The sequence below is a fragment of the Nematolebias whitei genome, chromosome 1 (assembly GCF_014905685.2).
Source record: "Nematolebias whitei isolate Nwh7 chromosome 1, NemWhi1, whole genome shotgun sequence".
Classification (NCBI taxonomy): Eukaryota; Metazoa; Chordata; class Actinopteri; order Cyprinodontiformes; family Rivulidae; genus Nematolebias; species Nematolebias whitei.
Window position 1 is genome coordinate 55,384,924 of NC_056498.1, and position 24,481 is coordinate 55,409,404.

A 24,481-nucleotide genomic window follows, 5' to 3' on the forward strand; every position below is an offset into this window, starting at 1 on the left:
TGTATATTGCTTCGTGTGTTGTCTGTTGTTCTGTCTGTACAGCACTTTGGTTGGCCTTGTAGCTGTTTTAAGTTCTCTATAAATAAAATGGTATGGTATGGTAATATCAGCCGATACGGTAACATGCCGATAATATCGTGCATCCCTACATGAGATATTTGGCAAATGGGCAGTTCACTCTAAATGGTAATTGGCAATTTTTCTTAGCAAGCATCTTGCAAAATCTGTTAGTACTCAGAATATGTGTTAGGGTTCAGTTTCAGCTCTCACCACCTCAAATTTTAGGATAATATTTGTCAAACTGAGCATAACTGAGTTATAGCCATTCTTGTGTTTTGAAGTTCAGTTGACTGTGGAAGCCATATTGAATCTGGCTGACTTCAAAACTTAATCAGCTGTAAATGTACATCCAATAATTACTTTTTGCAACTTTCATCCAACTCCATCTTGTGGTTTATGGGATATTTTGGTAGCAAACAGACACCAGAGCACACACACAAGAAAAACATTATTTTTCTGCCTTTGCCTTTCAGCTGCAGGCAATGACAATATAATCATTATTATGAAGTAGTTTAAGTTCTGTAATCTGAAAAGTTTGTTCACACTAATTAAACTAAACCTAAACAATAAGCATAATATAAGATGTAGTAACAGATTCAGCAATGTCTGTAATGTCCCAAACGTTTGGTTTTGTAGCCCTAAAATTACCTTTTAATATACCTATCCTTTATTGTCTATCTGTTACATCACTCAGAGCAGAAAGACAAATAAATTTTTTAATAAAAATAGATATTTAAATAAAATAAACTTATGAGTTTTCTAAATTAAAAAAGGTTGAAATAAGGCCAGATGTTTGACTTCATCCATGGTTTAAAAGCACCATTGGAATGTCTTTTCAGGCTTTTTTTGCTGCAAATCTAGTTGACAAAAAGGACTGGAACTCCAAAACAAGGAGGTGCTGATTGGTTGAGTAAGCAAAGTAGATTTAACAGGTAAAGCACGACTGCGACGGACTTCTAAACTGAGGAAAATCTAATTTAATCATCGTGTAATCAGATGTATAAGAGCCCTGCAGCCAGGAAGCAACTCATGCAAAGGGATTTATCATCAACAGAAACGTGTACTGGGACAGCTAATAAAAGAAAACTCATAAATGAAGGGAAAAAGCTATTTTGGGGCACCTGTGGAGAGAAATAAGCCACGGGGTCAATCTCAGGGCATGCAGCAATAGCATTCAGTAAGGCCTCAATCTCCTGCTCCCCTGCATGCTGGAATGCGTGTAAACTTTTAGGCAGACAGGCCTCAAGTGATTGCAGGAACTCCTCCAGCTCTTCCATGTTGTACTTGGACACTCCTTGTTGCATAGTACACGTCTGCAGGCGGCTCTCGGTGGGTAGGATTACAGAGTTTCCATATGGCTCAGGCTGTGTCACCACCACACTAACCAGCTCACAGTCATCCTGAGATGATCCATCTTCCAGCAGCTCAGCAGTGGATAGCTCATTGTAGTCTGTTAAAGTCCTGGAACGCCAGCCAGAGCTGTTGTTTTGAGTTTTGGAAACTGACCCCAAAGATGACCTCCCTGTGGAGTATTTGTATTCCCCGTTGCTCAGAATATCCTTTCCATTAAGCCTCACCGCTCCAGGTTCTTTCTCTCGTGGCTCTCGAATCAAACTGCCACTGTGGTAGAGGTTGGCTCTCACAGGGGAGAAAGGGAAGTCCTCTTGTCCTGAGCTTAGGGACCGTCCTGTTTTCAGGTCCCCAGACATATGCATTGCCTCAGACGATGAGAAGCTCCTTGTTCCAGGGCCAGATTTTTTGTGGGATTTACGTGCATGTCGCTGCCTCTCCACAGAGGGACTGTACAGGCCAGAGTCTTCTTCAGATGTCAGTGAGTTGGTCATACTCTGTCCTCTCTTGCCGTTAATCAAGCCAGGCTTCTCAATGGTCCCAGAACTCAGAGTGCCACTGCGGCTGGCATATTCCCCTAAATTATTGGGGGCAAAAGTCCTCCACGACCTGCGGTGGTGAGGATGCTCCTTCTTGTCTCCTCCCTGAAGATGAGTTTTAGGCAGCACTGTATCACTTATCATGTTCCCATTAAGTTTAAGCCCGTCAAAGACTGCACGCTCATCCAGCACAGCAGGTTTTCTGGTTCGGAGCTCAAAGGAACTAGAAGCTGAAATACCTCCGTTCCCACACAGGTTGCTGAAGTCCAATGTGCGATGTGTGTAAGGTAAGGTGCCTGTGAAGTGCCTAGAAGAAAGGCTCCCCTTGGATCCAGAGTCGATCTGCTCATTGAGTCGTACAGTGTCATAAATGGATCTCTGGGGAACGTAGCAGTCATCAATGTTCAGGTCCTCCTCCTCCCCCTTCCCAACGCAGGAAGGGTTTTGTCTGAGACAATCTGGTCTGCTCAGCGGCTTGCCCATGTTGAGACAACTGTCACCATTGACCACAAAAAAAAAAAGATTAAGGATGTGAAATCCTTACAGAGGTACAGGGAAAGTCGCTTCAGTGCAAAGTGAGCAAGTGAAAAAGGAGCACAACTTACATGAGAAACAACTGTGTGCAAAATAATGTTTCAGCTCTCTTAAGTGAAAAATGATCAAATCAATACTAAGCTTTTATTTTGTATTTCAAAATAAATGTATCAGGATTTTAGCAAACGGATTGTTTCTTTAAAAAATAAAATCATTTGTAGCATGTTCTAGATAAATATAAAAAAAACTTTTAAAAACGTGGGTCCGACACAGTTAAAAATGTCATCACAGAACAAGTCCAAGTCCAAAGATAATCCTCAAGGATTTTTCCGAAACACAGATTTTATCTTCTTGCTCAAAGTGAATTTTTTTTTTTTTTGGTCCTGAAAGTCCTTCCAGCATCCACGTGAGCTAAACAAAAGTCTTGAAAGTGTCCACAAACAAATCCAGCAGGCTAGAGAGAAGAACGCAGGCAGCTCCGAGGAGAGCTGGTACTCTGGATAAACAAAAAAAAAAAAAAAAAAAAGCCTGTCCTTCCTCTCACATCGCTCCCCTCACACTGACAGACACCCTCCTGGCAGAAGGTTCCATGCCCCGCCCCCCTGCTCATTATTCAGACAACATCTGCCACAACTCCATTTGTGCTCAGAGCAGCTCTGGCACAAGTTGATTGGTGGACATATGACCCTTTCCACCCTCTTTCTAATTCCCCTATTTTTCTTTGGTCCATATGACTTCACTTCTAAGTCATCTTCTGAATCCTGACACACTCACTCACTCCTTTCTTCTCTTTCAGGAACTAAGGGAATGGGGAAGGGAAGGCATGTGCTCGCACACACAAACATGCACGCACACACACACACACACACAAAGACCAGCAGGCAGCAGCAGCTCTCACTGATGACATCACGATATGCTGAAATAGATACACTGTTTTTCCTTTTTTGTCTCTTTGTCCTCTGTCTTTTGTGATCAGTCGCTGTAGATCCTGCAGATCTTCCTAATTACTGTGGAATGCTGAGGGAGGCACAAGGCCCAGGTAATTTAACACTGACGACACTGCCAAGTGCATCATGGGGCTTTTATGTCCAGTGGCACAAGTAGCACAAGAAAAGAGGATAGAAAAAATACTGAAAGTAAGTTATTATTGCTTCAATGATTCCTACGTTACACACCCAGCTTCTTTGTTGAGCGATATACACATGAAAATAGATGAAAAAAAAGAATGGTGTGTGTGATATTTAAGGATAATTGGATGGGCATTATATAAAAACAATGCTCAACATCAGTGATCTGACTTTTTATTATATTTAGCTATTCCTATAAATAAAATCAATCGAGAAATTCCACCATTTTCATTAATACCTTGTTCAGTAAAACATATTGATAAAAGTACACTGTAGACTCATAATCCCTAATCAGGATTATCACTGTGAAAGAAAGAAAAAAATCACTGTAATGCAACTTTGTTTATATGTGCTGCTGATTATCCATGCTGCTGATCTCATTCATTCGTCCTCATCCATCCACAAAGACCCATATTCATGCTGCTGTTGTTCGGTGTATTGTTTTGCACTATTAGTGATTAGCGTATATCTTAGATCTTTTAGCGTACCGTTTGGCGTTCGTTTATATCCTAGTGTAGATCCTTATTTACCGTTTCTTTTTACACTTTATAGTTTTGCTATTGTTGGATTTAACTGGGACTCTGTGTACACAAGTCCGTCCCACCTCATGTACCACATGTGATGTGAATGACAATAAAGAACCTTGATGTTCACATTGAGTGTGTATTTGCATTTCTGAACAGCATATTAATATATCTGGAGAAATGCTGCAGTAAGCTCAAACTGCATCATTTGATAAAGTTCAAATTACCATTTTTGGGGGTCATATTTCATAGTTTGCAATATTTTTTCAACAAAGTAGACTTCAATATAAAAAAAAAAAAGTATAAAAAAAAATGGGCAGCTTCTTCACTTAATATGATTCGAACAATGATTGTAAACTTCTATCAAGTGGAAAATGCAGCGTAATCACTGTACAGCAAAATTATATTTCTTTGCTCGTCCTGCAACTAAACCATAAAGTTTCACTTAAAGGAGAATGCATCTTCATGCAGCAATAAAAAAAAATGAAGGGACACGTGTTTTTATATCATCTTTAGTGAACAGGAGTATGATTCAGAAGATTTCAAAGGGACAATCCCCACTAGTGTTGAGTCCCGAAAACTAATTCTACCCATTCACATTTGCTCATAAAGTAGATTTACCAGCTCTTAAAAACCTTATGACAGAAACTTGAGAAACACATGAAGCCCTCTTTTCAGAACTTGACCTAAAATGGTAACGGAGCATACGAGAGAGACACATCCAAGCACTGTCTTTCACAGTTTTTATTTTCCAGCAGATGACGATGAAACTGATTTACAGAAAAAAAACATGGTTCACTAAAAATAAAGCTCTGCATGACCAAGTTGGTGTAGTGTATTTATCCTGCAGCTAAATAATAAAAAGATCATGTTTCAATGTCGGTTTGCTGTTATTCTTCTTTTGATTCTATGAGTATTGTCACAAAGAGGACCTTCCACCAGCAGCTGAGGCTGGAAATGCCCTCTCAGCCAAGAGAGTGGTCACAGGACAATAACTGGGTGTGCACGCCATGACAACATGGCTGCTTAGCAACATTTTGAATCAATCAGTTCTTTAATAATAACCCTACGAACCAATCTCCACACATCAAGCTGACACTTCCACCCCCACATGACAATGGTAATCCATGCATGTGACACCGAGGCCAGGATGAAGTCTTCGTGCATGAGGAGAACCCCCCTTTTAAATAAAAAAAATAATCATTTGACCTACATCATAGGACAATCATTTTCTTACACAAAGCTGTTTACATTGTTTTACTGTAATGAAATGTAATGCTATAAATACAAAATGGCTTTGAAAATTTCACCTCCAAATATAGGTTAATCCTCTAGTGGAAACTCCACAGGAATTTATGAGCTTTTAAAATATTTGGACCAGTCTGGACATCTTGCTAATAACAGACTGTTAGTATTATCGATCTGATATTAACAGACTACCATGATTTTTAAGACAATTTAGACGCAACATTAACGGAAAATGAACCAGAAGGGCAATTTCGTGCGATTTTATAATGCAAACATTTTTAAATCTATGAACAAAAGCATTTTTTATTACAATATTATATCATTTAAAATCCATTGCAAACATGTTACTAACAAAATCCAAGTCAATATAATCAAAATACAAAGATAACAGGTTAAAGAACAACTAGGAGATCAGGCTGGAAGATCAGCTTTATGACTAAATTATGTGGCGCCCTGCTGATTACCACCTGGTCATGGTGGTCTGTTCCACAAGCCCCCCCATCATCGCATTTAGAAGCCATCTCTTTTGTTAACACCAAATGCCCCAAATAAATCTTGCAGTCTCCAGAGGGTTGCCATGTACAAAGCGAGGATGCTCAGTGAAACAACTATTATTGACCTGTTGTGTAGCATGTAAAATATTAGTAAATTTGCAAAGCCTTTCTGAAATGATAACATACAACATAATTTCAGGGAGCTGGTTTAAAACAAAAAAAGAAAAACTGTTTTTTTTGTTTTTTTTCCAGTTCGTGTCAATTCTAAAAGCAAAAGTGGGATTTACTCATATTGGTGCTGTTTTAGCTGGAAGCATTTGTTCTTTCTTAAATATAAACTGATATCGTAATCAAATCTATTCAGTGCATGTGACTTTAACTGTGTAATTTTAATTAAGAAAGGACCGTGTACTCAGTTAAATTGTTTTTACTACGTGCTTCCTTAGATAGACAGCTTTTACAATAATGTATGCAAATGTTTTTCTAGTGGTCTGAGACGACTTGTCTTGTGACATGGCGCTATATTAACAAACTGAATTGAATTGAATTACTATTATTGCACAACTAATATTAATTATTGATATCCCAATACGAGGAAAAGTCTAAATATTCTACTACTGAATTTTAAAAAATGAATATGGCACGTAAAAAGCCAAACTGAAAACTGCAAAAGAAATGACAGAAAGCATTATTTTATCGTGAAAGTAAATATATTACAATTTCACACTAATTCCACAAAAAAAAAAAAGAGAGAATGTTTGTTAAAGCTTCCATTTTTGTAAATTCAGAGGAGATAAACGAGTATGTAATGTATATATGTATCTGGCCTTTTTTTAGGGTAGACTTGCTAACGGAACATTAAGCTGGTAACAGTAATGTGCTAAGCCAAAGACGCTGATGTGCATATTTTAATACGTACAGACATCCATCATTATCTTTATCCGCTTCTTCCTTTCTGGGTCGCAAGCAACACTGGTGTTCATTTTCCAACAGTCACAAGCAACAAAATACAGTAGTCCTTTGTTTATCGTGGGGGATCTGTAACCTGAAGCCCCACGATAAGTGAAAAACCACGAGGTAGGAATATTAGTACAAGTAGTAAGTAATTGTTTATTTTAATATATGTATTTAATTTTATTTTTATAAAGACGTTTTAAACACTTCCCACATTCTTGCAATATTCTAAACAATGTTTCTAAACTAAACGCTCTAAAAGAGCACAGAACGTCATGATTTCAGCTCCGGGCCTGCTTCCTCTGCTCTTTGCCACCTGCCGGCGCTCTTGGCCACGCCCACTTATTCGCACTGCACCATGAACAGTTGATCAGCTGCAGCAGGAAGTTTATCCTGCATTACGGGCCGCACAAATGTGCAGCAGGTGCTAAATAATTGAAAATAATTTATTTTAAATACAAATTCCATGCCGATCGTGCAGCTCATCCACCAATCAGCCAAGTGTGTGTCATGTCCAATCTTATTTTGAAAAACCGCGATAGCGCGAGTCTGTGATAAAAGAACTGCGAAGTAGCTAGGGACTACTGTAAAAGCTGTGTAAAATGGTGTTCAACATACCTTAAAGGCCTCCAGCTGTTGGTTGATCACATCTGTTTCCATGCCAACAACCTCCTGAGATGTTTCCTTGTCCACAGCTTTGAGAAGTTTTTCTTCCACTTGATGAAATTTACCATAAAGCTCCTCCAGTTTGCTAAGAGTACTCCGTACCTGGACGTCTCTTTGCTTGGCTCGGTCAAACAGTTTGCCACACTGCTTACTTAGAGCATCCAGATCTCTTTTCAGACCCAACAGGTCAGGTGATGATTCAGACTCTTTTAGCATCTTCTGACAACTGTTTCCAGCATTGGCCGTGTTCGTCATCAGCTCTTGCAGCTTAGCCACAAAACTCTGAATGCTGTCCTGCTGCTCTTTAAGAGTGGGCAAATCCAAATCTACTGGAGACATGCTGTCGAGTTCATCATCAAGATCTGTGAAATGGGTAAACATCTCACGAATGCTGTTTTGGAACTGTCCGATACCCTGCAGTTTACCCTCCAACGTTTGGCATGCTTCTTCTAGTTTCTTGTTAAGGCCGCTGTAATCTTTTTCCACGTTATCTGCCTGAAGTAAAAGCTCTGTCACTCCTTGAGCATCTGGAGCATCTAGTACAAGCTCCTTTGCCAAGGTTTTCATGTGCTCCACTTGGTTCTGCACTCCCTCTAAACTCTTTTGTTGGGCTTTCATGTTTGTCAAGTTCTTGTTGCTGTGTGCCTGGAGCCCCTGTGATTCATAAGAATCCACCTGCTTTTTAGCAGCTTCAAGCTGGCTCTTTGCTTCTTTGTGGGCATCATTAAATTCTTTAACAGAGTGTGAGATCTTCTCCAGGCATTCCCTTTTGGCTTGCAGTCCATCCACCAATTTATCTACTTTTTTACCAACGGTAGCCTTCTCTTCTGTTACAGCTTCAGTGTCCATATTGGCCACCTCAAGAAGGCTTTCAGCAGCTGTGTTAAGCTGTTCCACCACTCCTCTGTGCTTGTCGACATCCTTCTGAAGTGCTTTCACCTGAGAGATGGAGCCTTCCGTAGCCACGGGATCAACAGTGAGTTTAATACGGCCCTCGCTGGCTTCACAATCTTGTATCCAAGAGTTCAGCTTCTCTGCATGCTCGTAATACTTCTGAGCTCTCAGGACAGCAGCTAGCAGTCTGTCAGCCTGCTCGGCAGAGCCCTTCTTCACTTCCTCCCAGTTGGATGAGAGGACAGTGAGCTGACCCTGCAGAGCCAACTTTTCTGCACCATCAGTGCTCTGCAGCAGCATCTCGCCTTCGCCAGTGATTGCACAGTACGCTTCCTCGTGATCTTTGAGAGCGCTCTGCAGTTTATTGTGCTCCTCCTGGGTTTGCTGCAAAACATCTACTTTGGCAGAGATGGGCAGAGACTTGGATTGTTCCTGGAGCCTCTCACTCAGCCATGACTGGAAGTCTTTGGAGGTTTGATGGAACTGCTGAGAACTGGCAAAGGTTGAATTCAACTGCTCGATCCGTTTTGCTACAACAGAGAAATAAAGGCATGATAAAGAAAATGATCAAACAGCTCTTAGAAGCTGAAATGACACATACTGTGAATTAAAGACCAACCTGCTTTCTCTTCCAGCTGTTTAAGAGGCTTGCTGACGTTTTCCAGCTGCCTCGCCAGATCTGCTTTAAGATAGTCCTCAGTCACTAACGCTGAGAGCTCTGCACTGACGGCCTCAGCCTGCTTCAGCTTCTTCCTTTCCTCTCGCAGCTCAGCTGAAATGTTCTGGACATCTTCCAGCTGCTTCTTCACGGCGTCAGGCTGGGTGCTGTTGGAGTGATGGTTGGTGAGCTGATTCTCCAGCTGAGTGGCCGTGTTACTGAGGCTTCTCAGTAACTCCTGAAACTGCCCGGTCTTCACAACTGCTTGGTCGATTAGGCTGTCTCGCTGGTCCAGCTGTGCTGTGAGGCCTTGCCACTTCTGGGTGACAGCAGTCAATTTCTCCTTCAATGGTTTCCCATTTGAAGGCTCCTGTTTGCCCGTTGAGCTGAGGATGGCTGCAGCTGCTTCCTCGAGTTGTTCGTATTGAGGTTTACGGCTCTTGAACTCATTTTGGAGGATCTGGAGTGGAAAAAAGAAAATAAGTCAAGGGGATCCAACAAAGTTCAGTCAGGTCATCTGGACGGATTCTTTTTTTTTTGTCGTTGTTGAGATGTTTCGTCCTTCATCCAAAGGACTTCATCAGTCCGAGGAGCCGCAACAAACTGAGTCCTTCAAACAGCACACTCACATAGTGGACCAACCTTTGGATTTTTTTACCTGGATTATTGAGCATGAACTTTGATGTTTTGAACCACTTTGGCTATGGCTGCATCAGAGTCTATGGGGGAGAGGGCAGGCCCCAGAAAGCATCTTATCACCAGCAAACTGGGTGGTCCACTGTGTGAGTGTGCTGCTTATGGGACTGAGTTTGTTGTGGCTCCTCGCACTGATGAAGTCCTTTGGATGAAGGACGAAACATCTCAGCAAAAAAAAAAAAAAAATCCAGATGACCTGAGTGAACTTTGTTGGATTTTTTTTACCTGGATTATTGAGCATGAACGTTGATGAGGACAAGGGAATTCAGGGTGCTCAAAAGTCAAACATTAGTCAAATTATTTCCAGCAACTCGCATCTTTACTAACCTGAACTTGTTGTTTCTGCATTTTTAACATGTTTGGGTCTATAGAGAGAGGTCCGAGGACACTCATCATCAGCTCCTTCTCTGAGAGCCACTGACCAAGCTGCAGCTCGGATGATTGGAAGACGTCTAGATTTTTGTTGGACTGTTCCAGGTGCTGCTTCCTTTCTTCTACAGAGCCACTGATTTCCGCCCAAGCAGAATCTGGACAAAAAGGCCAGAACAACAACACCAATCTGCATTAGTCAGCACAAACACGCCATTCTGTCCTTTGCCCCACCGTTCTCCTCCCACTGTGCAGAACTTGGCAAAGAAAATGTGTTAATTTATGTTGCAGATAAAAGGTGCAGAGATGGTGTTACATTCTGTTCACATGTATGTACATATCACACTTACGGATTAACCAAACTTGGAAAATAATCAATGCCATACTTAAAAGAAATTCATAATCTGTGGGTTTTAAACACAATAATCTGTTGTCATCTGGCGTCAACACCTTAGTGCATACCTATTTCTGAAAGCATCTTCTTCCACGTTGTTGCCTCGGGGGAGTTAGGACGTGTTGAGATCAAGCCCAGAAGCTTCTCTCTTAGCTTCTGAAGATGCTCCTGCTTCCTCTGCATCCCATCTTGAAACACCTGAGAGAACCAAGTAAACCATAAATGCAGAATGCAGTCATCTCAAAGAAACAAAGTTAATAGTGGCTGTATGCGTTTTTGGCCCATTATTTACTGTAACCAAACATTTGGTGAACAAAAATGCATCTTTACCCTCTGCTGCTCAAGCTGCACTTTCACAGATTCCTTCTCAGCAGCTGCACTGTTCCAGGACTCTGCTGTCTTCTTCATGTCCTTCAGCCATGTCATCATGTCCTCGGTCTCCTTTTGGGTCTCTTTCACCTCACGCAGCAAACCACTCAGCTGCTCTTTTTGACTCTTTAGCGTTTCTCCAAGACTAGTGTACTCCTCATTAACAAACGACATGTTCTGCTGGATTCCCATCAACTCTGAGGGCGACAAAAATAAATATTTTCTCACCAGGACTTCATGACACTTTAACTCAGGGGTCTGCAATTTTTACGCTCAAAAGAGTCATTTATGCCCCTTTGTTCACTAAATAAAGCCTGTCTGGAGCCACAACAATCTGCTACGACTGTGATCATCAACTGGTGGCTCGTGTTGGATGGCGCTTTTCTGCCCAGTAGGGGTGGCATTATAAAGCTGAAAATATTTAACGATTTTTAGCGTTTGTTAATATTTAGACATTTAAAGACAAAATAAAAGACAACATTATTGTAAATAAGGAAAATAATATAGTTTGCCCAATTGCCGGCCCTCTTCCTTGTCTTGTCAAACTGGTTGAAAACAACATTGAGCATGGACTTTGTCGTTTTCAACCAGTTTGACAAAACTGTCAACAAGGAAGAGGGCCGGCAATGGAGGAAGGGCGTACCAAAGAGACCATCTTATCACAAGCAGAACTGGTTTGTTCCATTTTGGAGTAAGTTGTTAAGGGAAGAATCAGTTTTTTTGTGCGTTTCCTTGACTGATGAAGCCTTCCGGATCGAAGGCGAAACGTTTCAGCACAAAAAAAAAAGAAACTGTCCAGATGACCTGACTGAAAAATGTTAGATAGTGAATATATTTTACTCCTTTTATTAGTTCTAGTATTCACTTATTTGTGTAGGAATCGACAGAAAAACTGCTAAAACTCACCCTTTTGTTGTGCTAAGATTAAATAAAATTCAGTTTTAAGTCAGTTTTGGTCAAAGCTTAAAAGAGCCGCCGCAGCGGGACCAAAGAACCGCATGTGGCTCCAAAGCCGCAGGTTGAAGACCCCTGCGTTAACTGATGATAGGAGATGATTATCCATGCTGCTGATTTCATGCCGCTGTATTCATTCATATCATGTACTAACTACAGACTCATGTTCAGGCTGCTGCTTAATACACTGTATTGTTTACATTATGAGTATTTAGCGTATATCTTAGATCTTTTTACATACCGTTTAGTGTTTGTTCAGTGTATATTGTATCTTAGTTTATATCTTAGATGTTTATATACTGTTTCTTTTTATACTTTGTTTGCTATTATTGGGTTTAACTAGGACCCTGAGTACACATTTTCGTTCCACCTCATGTACCACATGTGATGCAAATGACATAAAAGATACTTGAACTTGAATAAATCTCAATGAGTATCACAAGCTAATATATTACTTTATATTAAGATAAGATATGTAACAGTATGCTCATAGTATTATTAATGAATGCAACAGGAAGGTTTACAAAGATGATAAAGGAAGTGATGCAAGAAAACTAGAATATGATGCATTTATAAGTGTCATGTATACGTGTTTTAACAGAAATTGTACATTCACTGGAGCAAGTCATGCACACTTAAGTAAAGTGATGTTTTTCTTTATAATTGCAAGTCACAAAAATATATGAAAAGTATGTCTTCTAGCAAGCCTAAAGATCTATTTCAAAATTGAAAAAAATGTTATTTGAATTTGTACCAAAATGCTTAAAAGTTTTTTTTCCTTGGACTATGCTCCAAGTATATATTTTATCTGAACAAATTTAACACTGTAGTTTAGCACAGGCTGTTTCTGCAGGTTAAAATATGTGCTTTATCAATTAGTTCTGCAGTTGAAGCTGAATATTATTAGATCGCACTAAAAGATGAAAAATGGAAGTTGTTATTTTGCCACTGCAGCATAAATATCTTACCACTACAGTACACCACAGAGTTTTGACAAAGCAGCACATTCGCACTCGGTTACCTTTATTTGTTAGGTAGCTGTGGCTCGCTGGACCGCCACCGTTAGTAAGAGCTGATGCAAAGACATGAGACAAAGCGTCAGCAGCAAAACAGACAAGACTGTCCCAGTCTGTAATTGTTAGTAGTAACACACTGCTTCTCAAGTGAGCCCATACATTACGCCTCAAAATCAACTGTATGATGTTTACCTGACTTGTTAGGGGTCTTACTCTTGGCAGGAGATGTGAGAGAGGTGATCAGGCTGCACAGTGCAGATCCTTTGGTGTTCAGGTCTTGGACAGCAGGGCCTTTGGATGACCATTCATGTAATAAGCTCTGATGAAAGATAGATTGGACACATTTTAAAAACAAAACAGGTTTGGAATTGGAAACACCCAATATCACAAGGTGATTTGTTTAACGACGAGGCTATTCATTATGAATTGTGCTCTGTAATGTATTGTGACAAAAACAGTCTCTCTGCTTGAGAACAGTGCTTCACTCCTGGATCTATTCTGTATAAACAGCAATCATTCATTGGTCATCAGCTGGCAGATAAAGCCGGTTGGAACAGAGGGGAGTTTTGGGAGGATATCTGTTGAAATACACTTAAGCTGCAACACAAACTTCTGCGTCATAGTTTACGTATCACGTCATTTGTGACTTTTGCTCCTGTTCTTTTTAGGTGCAATTAGACGTACTGGCCAAAAGCTATTTATTCATCCCATGACTCACAGTGATGATCTGCAGGTCCTTCTTCAGATTTTTCTCACTGCTGCTTGGCTGAGCTGCAGGTACTCTGTCATTGGTCTCTTCCAGCCACTTGGTGAGCACGCAGACTGCAGACCTGAACTCTCCCATCTGGTCCTGACAAGACGATAGCTCTTCTTCCCTACATCAGACATCAAGACCAACCAGACCACTGACGAATATCCATCTAGATATGATGTTATGGTATAAATATTCTTCCCCAAACTTACTTTTCATTAACTGTGTCCTTAAAAGTGTTAAAAACATTAGAGAGCGTGTCCATCTTGCTCTGAAGTTTGGCTTTGCTTCCATCAGGGCTTATGACAGACAGCTCCTTGGACAGAGTCTGCAGTTTCTCCATATCGCTGGAATATTCAGCCATCTCAGCTTTAGTGTTCTGAAGTGAATTTTAAAAAAAAAGTTGAGTTATTGTGATAAAACTACAACAACACGACAGAAAGTACTGGTATTAGACTAACCTGTGTTTGTTCAGACATTTCATTAAACGTTTTCCCAGGTCCGTCCGTTTCCTGCAGCTCTTGCAGCCGCTTCACGACAAACTGCTGGACTTTGTCTGAGATGTTTTCAAACTGCTCAACCTTTTCTTTCACCTGCTCCAGGTGGGAAACCTTTTTCTTGTGCTTATCACAGGCATCAGTGAAGCGCTGGGAGAGAGAATCCATCTTTGACTCCAGCAGCGCCGCTGCCGAGGGATCTGCCGTCTCCACGAACTTCTTCACCTTGGCTTTTATGGCTGAGATGCTACTCTGGCGACTCAGTATGTCCTGCTCTAAAGCCTAAAACAAGTTGGATTACAGAGTTAAACTAATCGCAGCGTATGGAATACAAAACATAATAAGTAGCTGTGTGACTGCTTAGATGATGGAAAGAAAACCTACTGCTTCTTTACTGAGCATGTCTCCAATAGATGCAGAGTCCAGGGGTATTTGTTCTTTTTCCTTCACACTGGCCTCCACTCTCTCCATCCATCCCATCATCTCATCCAAACCATCCTGGACACTCATGGAGCGGGTCAGGGTGATTTGCAATTTTGTATTTCGGTCACTCACAGATTTGGAAAGGTTGTCGTAGCGCTCAACAATATCATCTGCAACACATGGATGCAAAACAAGTTCTGCTAATGAAAAAAAGTCCTTTCTCACCATCTGGAACAAAATATGAGGAAAATCTCAATATTTAGCTACATTTTTATTGGACTTATTCTTTTTTCTCACCAACTGTCTCCTGGATCTCGTCTGGGTTACTGAGGAGATTTCCTTCAGATGTTACCAAAGACTCTGCTGTTTTCTGTAATGTATCGATAGCGGTCTGATGTCCCATCATCTGACCCTGTAACGCCTGCAAATCAGCAATAAAACAATCGGGAAAATATTTTAACCACTAACGTGATGCATTCTTTTTTAAATTTTTTTATTTACATTCATAATTTTATTTCTAAAAATGACACATTGAAGATAAATACAAATGATAAATGATATTTAAGGTTAGGTCATCTAAAATAATTAAATGAGAACGCTTACACAAAGGCATGAGCTTTCAAAGCGTTTCGTTCATTGAAGCTCAGAGAACTGTGTTCCTTGGCTAGTTCACAGGGCTCTTATCTGAGCAGAACTATGCTGTAAATCACAATGATTCAAAGAAACTAACTGCAGCCAAACACTTTGACAGAGGTTGTTTTGTCAACTTGTTCTTATTTTCTTTTGTAGAAGTAACGTATTTTCCGGCATATGTCACAGTTTTTTTGCATAGATTTGTCAGTCCGGCGACTTACACGCCGAAGCAACTTATATACGTTTTTTTTTTCCATATTCATAACACAATTTTTGACTGATGCTTTAAATTTCTAAGTTTTGCAACAATGAGTCCTCCCGTGTGCACTGCTTCATTCAGCTGGTGCAGGCAGACGAATGCTGGAGAGCTAGCAGCTCCAGCCGCGATGGTTGGATGGATGGATGGCGCTGCGCCGCCCAGGCAAAATGAAGCTGTTTTGACAATTAAAGTGCATTTATTAAGGAAAAGTTAAACTGAGACACACTTTTGCTATAATGTCGAGCAAATAAATCATTGTTTTGAAGTGTTAATGCTGTTAAATTTAGAAGAACTGCAATAGTGAGTCCTCCCGTGCACGTTCGCTTCACTCAGCTGGTGCAGGCGGAGGAATGCTGGAGAGATAGCGGCTCTGGCCACGATGGATGGATGGATGGATGGATGGATGGATGGATGGATGGATGGATGGATGGATGGATGGATGGATGGATGGACAAACGGACGGACGGACGGACAGATGGATGGTGCGACGCTGCCCAGGCGAAATGAAGCTGTTTTGACCATTAAATAAACTCATAATAAACGCGACGGGTCAGCGGTAACGCATAATAAATGTGACTTACTGTATATATATATATATATATATATATATATATATATATATATATATATATATATATATATATATATATGTTTTTTTCGTCTTCATTATGCTTTTTTTGACTTATGTGACTTATACTCCGAAGCAAATTATACGCCGGAAAATACGGTATGTAGGCTACAAATAACCAGGGTTAAACTATCCACATGTGATTTTGAATCTAAACACAAAGCCAGAAAATGTTTGGAAATGCCGTAAGACATGTTTTTGTACCATGATCTAAATAAAGCCTTTCTTTTTAGTATTCACTTAATATATCAGTAACCTGACTTCACCTGATATATGCATAAAGTTGAAAAGAACAATGAATGAGATCTTATTTTCATCATTTCTGAGATGTTCAGCACAAACAGCCGTAAGCCTGTTTCTTGCCTTGGTCTCCTCCAGCTGTTTCTGGAGTATCTGTGGATCAGCTGCTATGGCCTCTGATTGGTGCTTCCTCGCATCCTCCTCTGAGATGTTGAGCCACTTCAGAAGGCCAGTGCTTGAGTCGTCATACTTTTTGTACTTGTCCACCACTTCTCTGAGGTTGTTACCAAGCAGATTGCACTAAAACAAACAGCAAACAAAAAAAAAATTTCTGACACCCAGACATTTTGCAATATGTACACAGACAAAAAAAATAACAGATTGTTGTTAAATTATATCAACAGAGGCATACACGTTGATGAAGTAATGCTGCCACCTGGTGGTTAAATTAGAAAATTACAAGTAACTTTCATCTGGTCAACATTAGATTGAAATACCTGTGAATGCAGTGCTTTATATCGGCTGGCTGCTACATCCACTTTGTCCTTTACAGCCAAACAGGTCCCTGAAGTATCCACATCCAGCAGAGAATTATTATCTGCATGGTTTGACTGTCCACAAGCTTTAGCCACATCAAGAACTTTCTGTCCTGAAATGGTGATAAAGCGAAGGTCCCCTTTGTGGGAAATCACATCCTCAGAGAAAACGTTCTGTTGCTGAAGTTTATCAGTTAGAATATTGAGAGAGCCTGCAGGAGCACCCAGCGCATCCATCTCCCCTTCAGCCTGGTTCAACCAGCCTTCGAACTCCTCGCAGTCATCCTGGAACTTCTTCAGCTCCTCCTGGACACACTGCACCTGCTTCATCTGCTGCTCAGCTTGAGTCAGAGAGGCCTCATAGCGCTCCTTCAGGTCTTGGATGTTCTTCTGAAGCCTCTGCTTCTCCTCTGGTGACAGCACGTTTGCTTGTTTGTCAAGCAGAGCCTGGGCTGACTGGGTGGCCATGATCAGATCCTGCTGCTGGGACAAAATCTCCTGATGGCGGGCCTTCAGAAAACAAAAGAAGACAGATTATCACTGCTGATAATCAAAAATTAAGTTTGTATTAATCTATCGATACAATATAACCCAAAGCAACACAATATGATGGAACCTATTGCTCTGTCACTTGAGTTCAGTTTGAAACTCTTGCACAAAAGGTGGTGCGTGATGTGCATTTCCCTAAAGGGATTCCAGAAATTAGCTTGACTATTAAATTCATGTATAGAATTTTTGGACATAAACTATCATATGGACAATATCAAATTTTAAAGTAATTTAGCCATTTGATAATCAGCAAATGAACATGAAAGATGTGATTTCTTCCATTTTTGCGCTTCCTGTAAGTTTGACATTTTGCAGTTTTTTTCCTTAGAACAACTTTAAATGTTTGCTCCTGTTTATAAAGTTTTAAGTATGTGCTGTACAGCATGAACTAGAATGAAAAAAAGCTTTGCAAATAGCAACATTTTTAGTAATCAACCGAATATACCTTCACTCTGTCATATTGTTTATCAAGGTCGCCGGATGCAGAGTTCTCAACTTTGGTCTCTCTGCCAACATCCTTTTCGGGGGTCTGTAAAGCGTTTCCATTGGCATCATCATCTTTTCCTATTAGTCCTTTGGCTGAGTCCTCTGGCAGGTTTCCATTCTCTTTACTTATATGGTCAGTTTGATCCAGACCGCACAGGTTTTCATTCCCTATGTTGGATATCCAATCTAGAAGGCCTTCGATTTTATTCCTACTTTCTTCAAGCCGCTCAACAGCTGCTGCCTGCATTGACAGACCACACGTTAGAAATGCTGCTATGTCCTACAATCCAAACTCTTATGCATTTTATATTATATTTTAGAAAGAAAGCACAAAGAAGTAATATAAACCTTTTCGCTCTCCTGTTTTATAGCTGTTGTAACAACCTTCTCCAGATCTTTTCTGGATTCCTCTGCCCGCCGATTGATGAGCTTAGCTTTACTTTTAGCTTCTTCCAGCTGGCTCTCAATCGTGGCGATCTGATCTGGTGTCAGTTTGCAGCGATTCTCCTCCAGGAACTTTTTGGTGCTGCTGATGACCTCATTCAAAGCACTGGCATTGGTAAGCACGTCTTTTTGCAGAGCCTTGAGATCACGCAGGGAATAAAACAGCTTTAGTATTTCTTTTGTGAAGGTTTATTTTTAGACAACTCAAACAATATAGAAACCTGATGCTCCTGCTGATACTGCTGAAGGTCTGTGACACACTCGGCTTTTTCTGCCTGCTGCTGATGGCCAAGCAGTTGGTTCTCGGTCAGGGTGAGGTTATCGCACACTTCCTCCAGCTTATCTGCAAACTCCTTTTGTTTGGCCATTAAAGACTGGTGAAACAAAAATTAAACATGTCAGTTGTTGTTGCTTACAACAATAAACCTATGATTGGTTAAATTCATTTCTATACTCAGTGCAACAGTTCACATTTTGGAAACAATCGTATCATAGGGAAAGAAGACCTTTCAAACACACAAGTGACATGCAAATTCAGCTTTGGATGCATGTTGCTTTATCAATTTTAAAAACCCAGTATGCTGTAAACATGCTGTTTTGTCACTGTTTTTTCTTATGATGGAATTAAGCGCAAGAAGACCTTTCTCTGAGTGTTAATATGTTGTGCAAAAACGTTCCCCAGTCTTGAGACCTGCAGAATACAACCAACACAAAGATTAGTCTGCAGCAGAGATCAAGCACACTGAGCATGCAATGATGTTATTTGATTAAATGTTAAGGATTTAAAAAGGTACTCAACTTGAGCATTACAGGAAAAAAAAAAAACAAGTTTAGACTCCTAGAACCTGTCATCCACATATGCAAAAGTTCAGGTCTTAGGAGGTTAGAATCAAAATGTTACACTTGTTGAGTAGCATGGCTTGTATAAGCTACAGCAGCAGGACAAGGTGCATCAGTTTTAGAAAATAAACCAAATGTATCAACACAAATGGACATACTTTTTTCCAATTCTTTCCCAAAAATTAGCCAAAAAAAAAAAAAAGTAAGGATTTGCACGTCTTACAACTGAAACAGTGCAAATGCAGATCACACTGTGAAATACACTTATCTACACTTGTGTAAATGGCATTTAAAATATAAAATCCTTTTATCCTTTGCAAGAAAGGATGTGCTTAAATTGTTATGCAACATATCTAATGTCTTTCCCAAAGTGGTAAGTTCCAGCAGGTATAAAATGACCTTTTGCTTTATTACCATAATAAGTTGAGAGATGCTCAAGCATTTCTTTCTTTTTTTTTAACTTTACATAACCTTTTCAATGATTGTTGCTTACATATGATTTTTTGGAGTATGGGATGGGGGAATAATTCATGGTCATTAAAAATCTGAAACAATTTGAAATTCCAAGCCGTGGCAGCTGGCCAATAGAGGGCGCAAGGGCGCCGCCCCACCACTCACAATATTACCTTGAACAAGACCAAAAAAATTAAACAAAAATTAAATAATAAAATAAAAATATTTCAAAATGTATGCATTTTTTTTTTGTTGTGTACGATAAAATGTTTTATAGTTAATGATGAGTAAAGTTGTTTCGTTCAACGGCGTTGTCTGATTGGTGACGTATTTCCACCCTGGGATGCAAAAATCTTTGCCCGTAGACTGTCGTTAAAAGTTGTACATGCTCAGTTAGCTCCTCTTCAATACAAGCATTCTGGGGCGCACCCCTCCTGCGCCCAGAGCTTAATGCAGGTTGAGACGATCAAACAGAGATGCGAAATGAAGCAAGAGACCGATGAGATAGAAGCTAATTGTGCGATGTTGGTGTTTTACAATGTTGTCAATCATAGTAGTGCTGTATGGTGAAAAGTGGGGCGCACACCTTGCCCTATATAATATAACAGTCTACTTTTTTTATAGGTGCTATGTGAATTTGCATTGTTGCTATTAAATGAACACATATACTCATAAAATAAATAGTTTTTATATATTAAATAATTAGAAAGCGGACTAGCCATCTCCAAATTGTACTGAACTGGTGCATTCATTTTTTTTTTTTTTTTTGATTTAAGTAAAAAGTAGAACACTACATGACATTGTAATGTTGCTTTTGTTGTTTTCATTCATGTAAATACACTGGTGTGATACCTTAGTATAAGTTTTGGTATATCTATTTTGGAGTTATAGCCCCACCCTTGAGAAAACTCCACCAGCCGCCACTGATTACAAGTTTTGCAATTGGAGTGGTTACTGTTACTATTTCCTGTTGTATAGAATGTTCCAATGGTCTGCAAATCAAATGGAAGTTTCACTCTGCCCTGGTGGAAACATGATAATATTTACAGCATGTCCATGAGGCAAACCTCTTCTTCCTTTTCTCTCTGTCTGCTGTCCAGCAGGACATCTAAAACACTCCTCTGTGTAATGAGCTGCTCCGTTTGATCCTTGAAAGCTCGCTGTGTGCTGGTGAGGAACTTCAGGAGGTAGCTGCTCTGAGCTGGACTCAGAAACTGAGTGTGCTCAGAAATGAAGCACTGAATATCAAACGTGACCTCCTCCAGTTTAAGTCTGGCTTCTTGCACCAGGTTCTTCTCCGTATCCTAAAAAGGAGATAAGAGCAAAAACTAAATAAAATGTTTTGTCTGGTCTTAGTTGATGCATCTGCAAAGAATTGTGAGAGGGTATTGAGTATACCATGTTTTGATGGCTTAAACGTTTCAGTGTGTCCTCATCACACATGTTCAAATCCAGATCCAACATCTCGGACTTCTTCTGAATGAGGCCCATTAGCTCATTGAGATCACCGAGATGTTTCTGGTATGATGATTCCAAGTGAGACTGAAATCACAGACAAAGGAGTTAGAGATTCACATAAACTGTTACTTCATGTCGTTTCCTTTTGTCTGCCATCTGGACGCTGACCTTTTCTGCTTCCATTGCTTGAATCAGGGAGTCATTCCTTTCTGCAAACATTTGAGAGACAGCAATAAAATTTGTCTCTAACTCCAGATGTGTTGAGGCCAAATCTTGATGAATTTGTGGAGGAATGTCTTCATGAGATGAGTTCAAGAGCTCTTTAGCTTTCTTCATATCTGCTGTCAGTACACCACCAAGCTTAGACAGCTCAGACTCTAAAAACTAAAAAAGTTCAAATAATTTAGTCAATAAAATAAGATTGAACTCAACAATGAGACTGAAAATTGAGAACAAAGATCAAAGCTTGACAAATGTCTAACCTGACATTCTTCTATTTGGATCTGCAGATCATCCATGCTGCTGCCCATAGGCGCCTGCATCGAAAGGTCTTTTTTCACATCTTCTAAAATATCAGCATGGTCCTGCAGTCTTCCAACGCATTCCAAGTAATCATGGATGGAGAACAGCTGTGCAAACAGAAAACAGAAATTAAAAGTTTTACATGGATATTACAGCACGCAAATGAGATGACAGCTTGATTTAATGCACACAAAAAGCTCAGTGTTAATTATGACCTTTTCAGCTTTGCCAGCGTCCGAGCTGTCAATCATCCGAGAGGACGATTCACGAGTTTTTGCACAAGCGTGACAGTCATCTTTGTCGTTTCCTGCTGACTTCTCGTCCTCTTTCTCGGAGCTCTCCTCGCGATGCTGGTCGTTTTGTGAGTCCCCCTCCAGTGCACTGCTCAAACTGTCCACCATTTCCTGAAGAACTGAAAAGTCCTGGTTCAAGGAAGCGGTCTTTAACAGCTGCAGGAGCTGCAGTTGGACATTTGGAGCACCTTCTGCGCTCTCACAGACTTTTTCTTCCCGAGGTTCTGAGCTTTCCATGGTTTTGCTGTTAGATGTAAAGATGTTTTGTTTCAATGTATGTATGAGAGTGTCTCTGATGGAGCCTTCCACCTGTCCATGAGGTATGTTGTTTTGTTGAATACGAGTTTGTTGCTCTTGCAAGTCACTTAAATTAGTATGTTCTGTGGTAATTTCTTCCCGATCAACTACTGGAGTCTTGACACGGCTACAAATCTCAGAGCAAGCTGCTGAGCACACAGCAGATCTGCCTGACAGAGCAGGTTGACTAGGAGATCCAAAATCTTCTTCCATTTTGGGTTCAGGTTGCACCAGGTCAGTATTTGTTACAGATGGTGGATTCAAGCAGGGCATGCTTCTATTGTCATTCTCCTGTTCTGAAATTAGGACCTGCTCAGCGTCACATGGGACTACGAGGGTGTCATGTTGCCTCTCTGGGGAAAGCATCTCATATAACTTTACATCGTCTGAACCACTGATTATGGAGTCAGTCAAATCAGTCTCGGTAAAAACTGAAGCTTCCTTATCGTTGCTTATTTGACTAACATGATTTGCTGTACTTAAATCACCTAAAAAAGCAGATAAATAAGAGTTTGATTGTTGTGCAGAGGTTGTCCCTGTAAAGCAGCGGTCTGAAAGCAAAGAAACTGTCTCTGGTTGACAAGAAGAGTCTAAATCTCCCCATTTGGTTTCAGGTTGTATCAAGTCAATGTAGGATGATAAAGAGCCATTCAAATCTTGATTATTACCAGTACTGTCATTTCCCTGGTTTGATAATGCACTCTGCTTATTGTCACTTGGGTCTGTTAAAGTGTCCTCATGTGGCCTCTCTGACATTGCATCTCTTGCACAGCTGATATTTGACAAATCATAATTATTTAAAGCTGCAGTTTCCATATCGCTACATTTTTGACCAACTTTAATTTCAGTACTTAAGTAATTTGTAAAAGCAGGTAAGTCAGAAGAGTTGTTCAATCGTAGTGCAGGTGTTTCCTCTGCAACATGAGCTTCTGACTGCACAAGAAGTTTTTCTTGTCGGCTGTGAAATTCTAAATCTTCTCCTATTTTGCTTTCAGGTTGGATAAAGTCACTTCCTGCTGATACAGGGGCTGGATTTGAGCAGGACACACTTCCATTTTTACTGGCATTCTCCTGTTTTGACATTGAGGTCTGCTCAGTGTCACTTGGGACTGTGAATGTGTCGTCATGTTGCCTCTCTGGGAAAAGCCTCTCCTCGTATAGCTGCACATCGTTTGCACCACTAGTGATGGAGTCTGACAAATCCAGACTAGTCCAAGCTTCTACTTCAATGCAACGGATGGTATTTTCCATATTTAAGTCGTTAAAAATTGCAGGTAAGTCAGGAGTGGAGTTTGATTGTTGCACAGGAGTTTCCCCTCTAACACAGCTGTCTGACAAAACAGACAAACCATCATTATTGACATTCTCCTGTTTTGATGAGATCTGCTCAATGCCACTTGGGACTATGAGAGTGTCATCATGATGCCTCTCGGGGGAAAGTCTCTCCTCGTATAACTTCAAATTGTTTGCATCACTGATTATGGAGTTTGACAAATCAGTCAAAGCTGGAGCTTCCATATCACTGCTCATGTTACTCACATTTGCTGCATTTATAAAAGTAGGTGAGTCAGAAGTGGAGTTTGACTGTTGTGTAGGCTTGCTCTCTGTAATGAAGCTATCTAGTAGAGGACCTGTCTCTGATTCACTAGAAGATCCTAAATCTTCTCCTTTGTTGGTTTCAGGTAGTACCAAGTCAAAGTGTAAAGATACAGAGGGTAGATGTATCGGTAAGTTAGATATACTTTTGTTTTTACCCTCATTCTCTTCTTTTGATAATGGGATCTGCTCAGCGTTAGTCAGGACTATAAACGTGTCTTCATGTTGCTTCTCTAGAGAAAGTCTCTCCTCGTATAAGTTCACATCGTTTTCACCACTGACTTTGGAGTTTGGCAAATCATCTGTCAAAACTGGAGCTTCCATATCACTGCTCATGTTACTTACAGCATTTGCTGCATTTAAAAAAGTAGGTAAGTCAGAAGTGGAGTTTAACTGTTGTGTAGGTTTGCTCCCTGTAATGCAGCTGTCTAGTTGAGGACCTGTCTCTGATTCACTATAAGATCCTAAATCTTCTCCTTTGTTGGTTTCAGGCTGCACCAAATCAACGTTTAAAGATACAGAGGGTAGATTTAAGTTGGACATACTTCTGTTTTTACCCTCATTCTCTTCTTTTGATAATGCGATCTGCTCAGCATCAGTCAGGACTATTAAAGTGTCTTCATGCTTTTCTAGAGAAAGTCTCTCCTCGTCTGACCTCACATCGTTTGCGCCACTGATTATGGAGTTTGACAAATCATCAGTCAAAACTGGAGCTTCCATATCACTGCTC

At 40.3% G+C, this 24,481-nt stretch overlaps 1 protein-coding gene across 1 annotated transcript in view; it reads right to left on the reverse strand.

Moving 5' to 3' along the window:
- Nucleotides 1–24,481, reverse strand: part of dst (dystonin) — a gene marked incomplete in the record, with an annotated part of 132,113 nt that overhangs the window by 40,177 nt on the left and 67,455 nt on the right. The window contains 25 exon segments of the mRNA XM_037695034.1: nucleotides 1,182–2,442; nucleotides 2,555–2,565; nucleotides 7,449–8,920; nucleotides 9,010–9,508; nucleotides 10,072–10,271; nucleotides 10,576–10,705; nucleotides 10,838–11,073; nucleotides 12,852–12,902; nucleotides 13,039–13,165; nucleotides 13,565–13,721; nucleotides 13,810–13,976; nucleotides 14,059–14,376; nucleotides 14,479–14,687; nucleotides 14,815–14,938; nucleotides 16,401–16,577; nucleotides 16,775–17,323; nucleotides 17,808–18,089; nucleotides 18,197–18,430; nucleotides 18,514–18,666; nucleotides 20,653–20,889; nucleotides 20,984–21,127; nucleotides 21,212–21,427; nucleotides 21,526–21,672; nucleotides 21,781–23,287; nucleotides 23,582–24,406. Coding sequence (XP_037550962.1) covers nucleotides 1,182–2,442; nucleotides 2,555–2,565; nucleotides 7,449–8,920; nucleotides 9,010–9,508; nucleotides 10,072–10,271; nucleotides 10,576–10,705; nucleotides 10,838–11,073; nucleotides 12,852–12,902; nucleotides 13,039–13,165; nucleotides 13,565–13,721; nucleotides 13,810–13,976; nucleotides 14,059–14,376; nucleotides 14,479–14,687; nucleotides 14,815–14,938; nucleotides 16,401–16,577; nucleotides 16,775–17,323; nucleotides 17,808–18,089; nucleotides 18,197–18,430; nucleotides 18,514–18,666; nucleotides 20,653–20,889; nucleotides 20,984–21,127; nucleotides 21,212–21,427; nucleotides 21,526–21,672; nucleotides 21,781–23,287; nucleotides 23,582–24,406 — 9,433 coding nt within the window.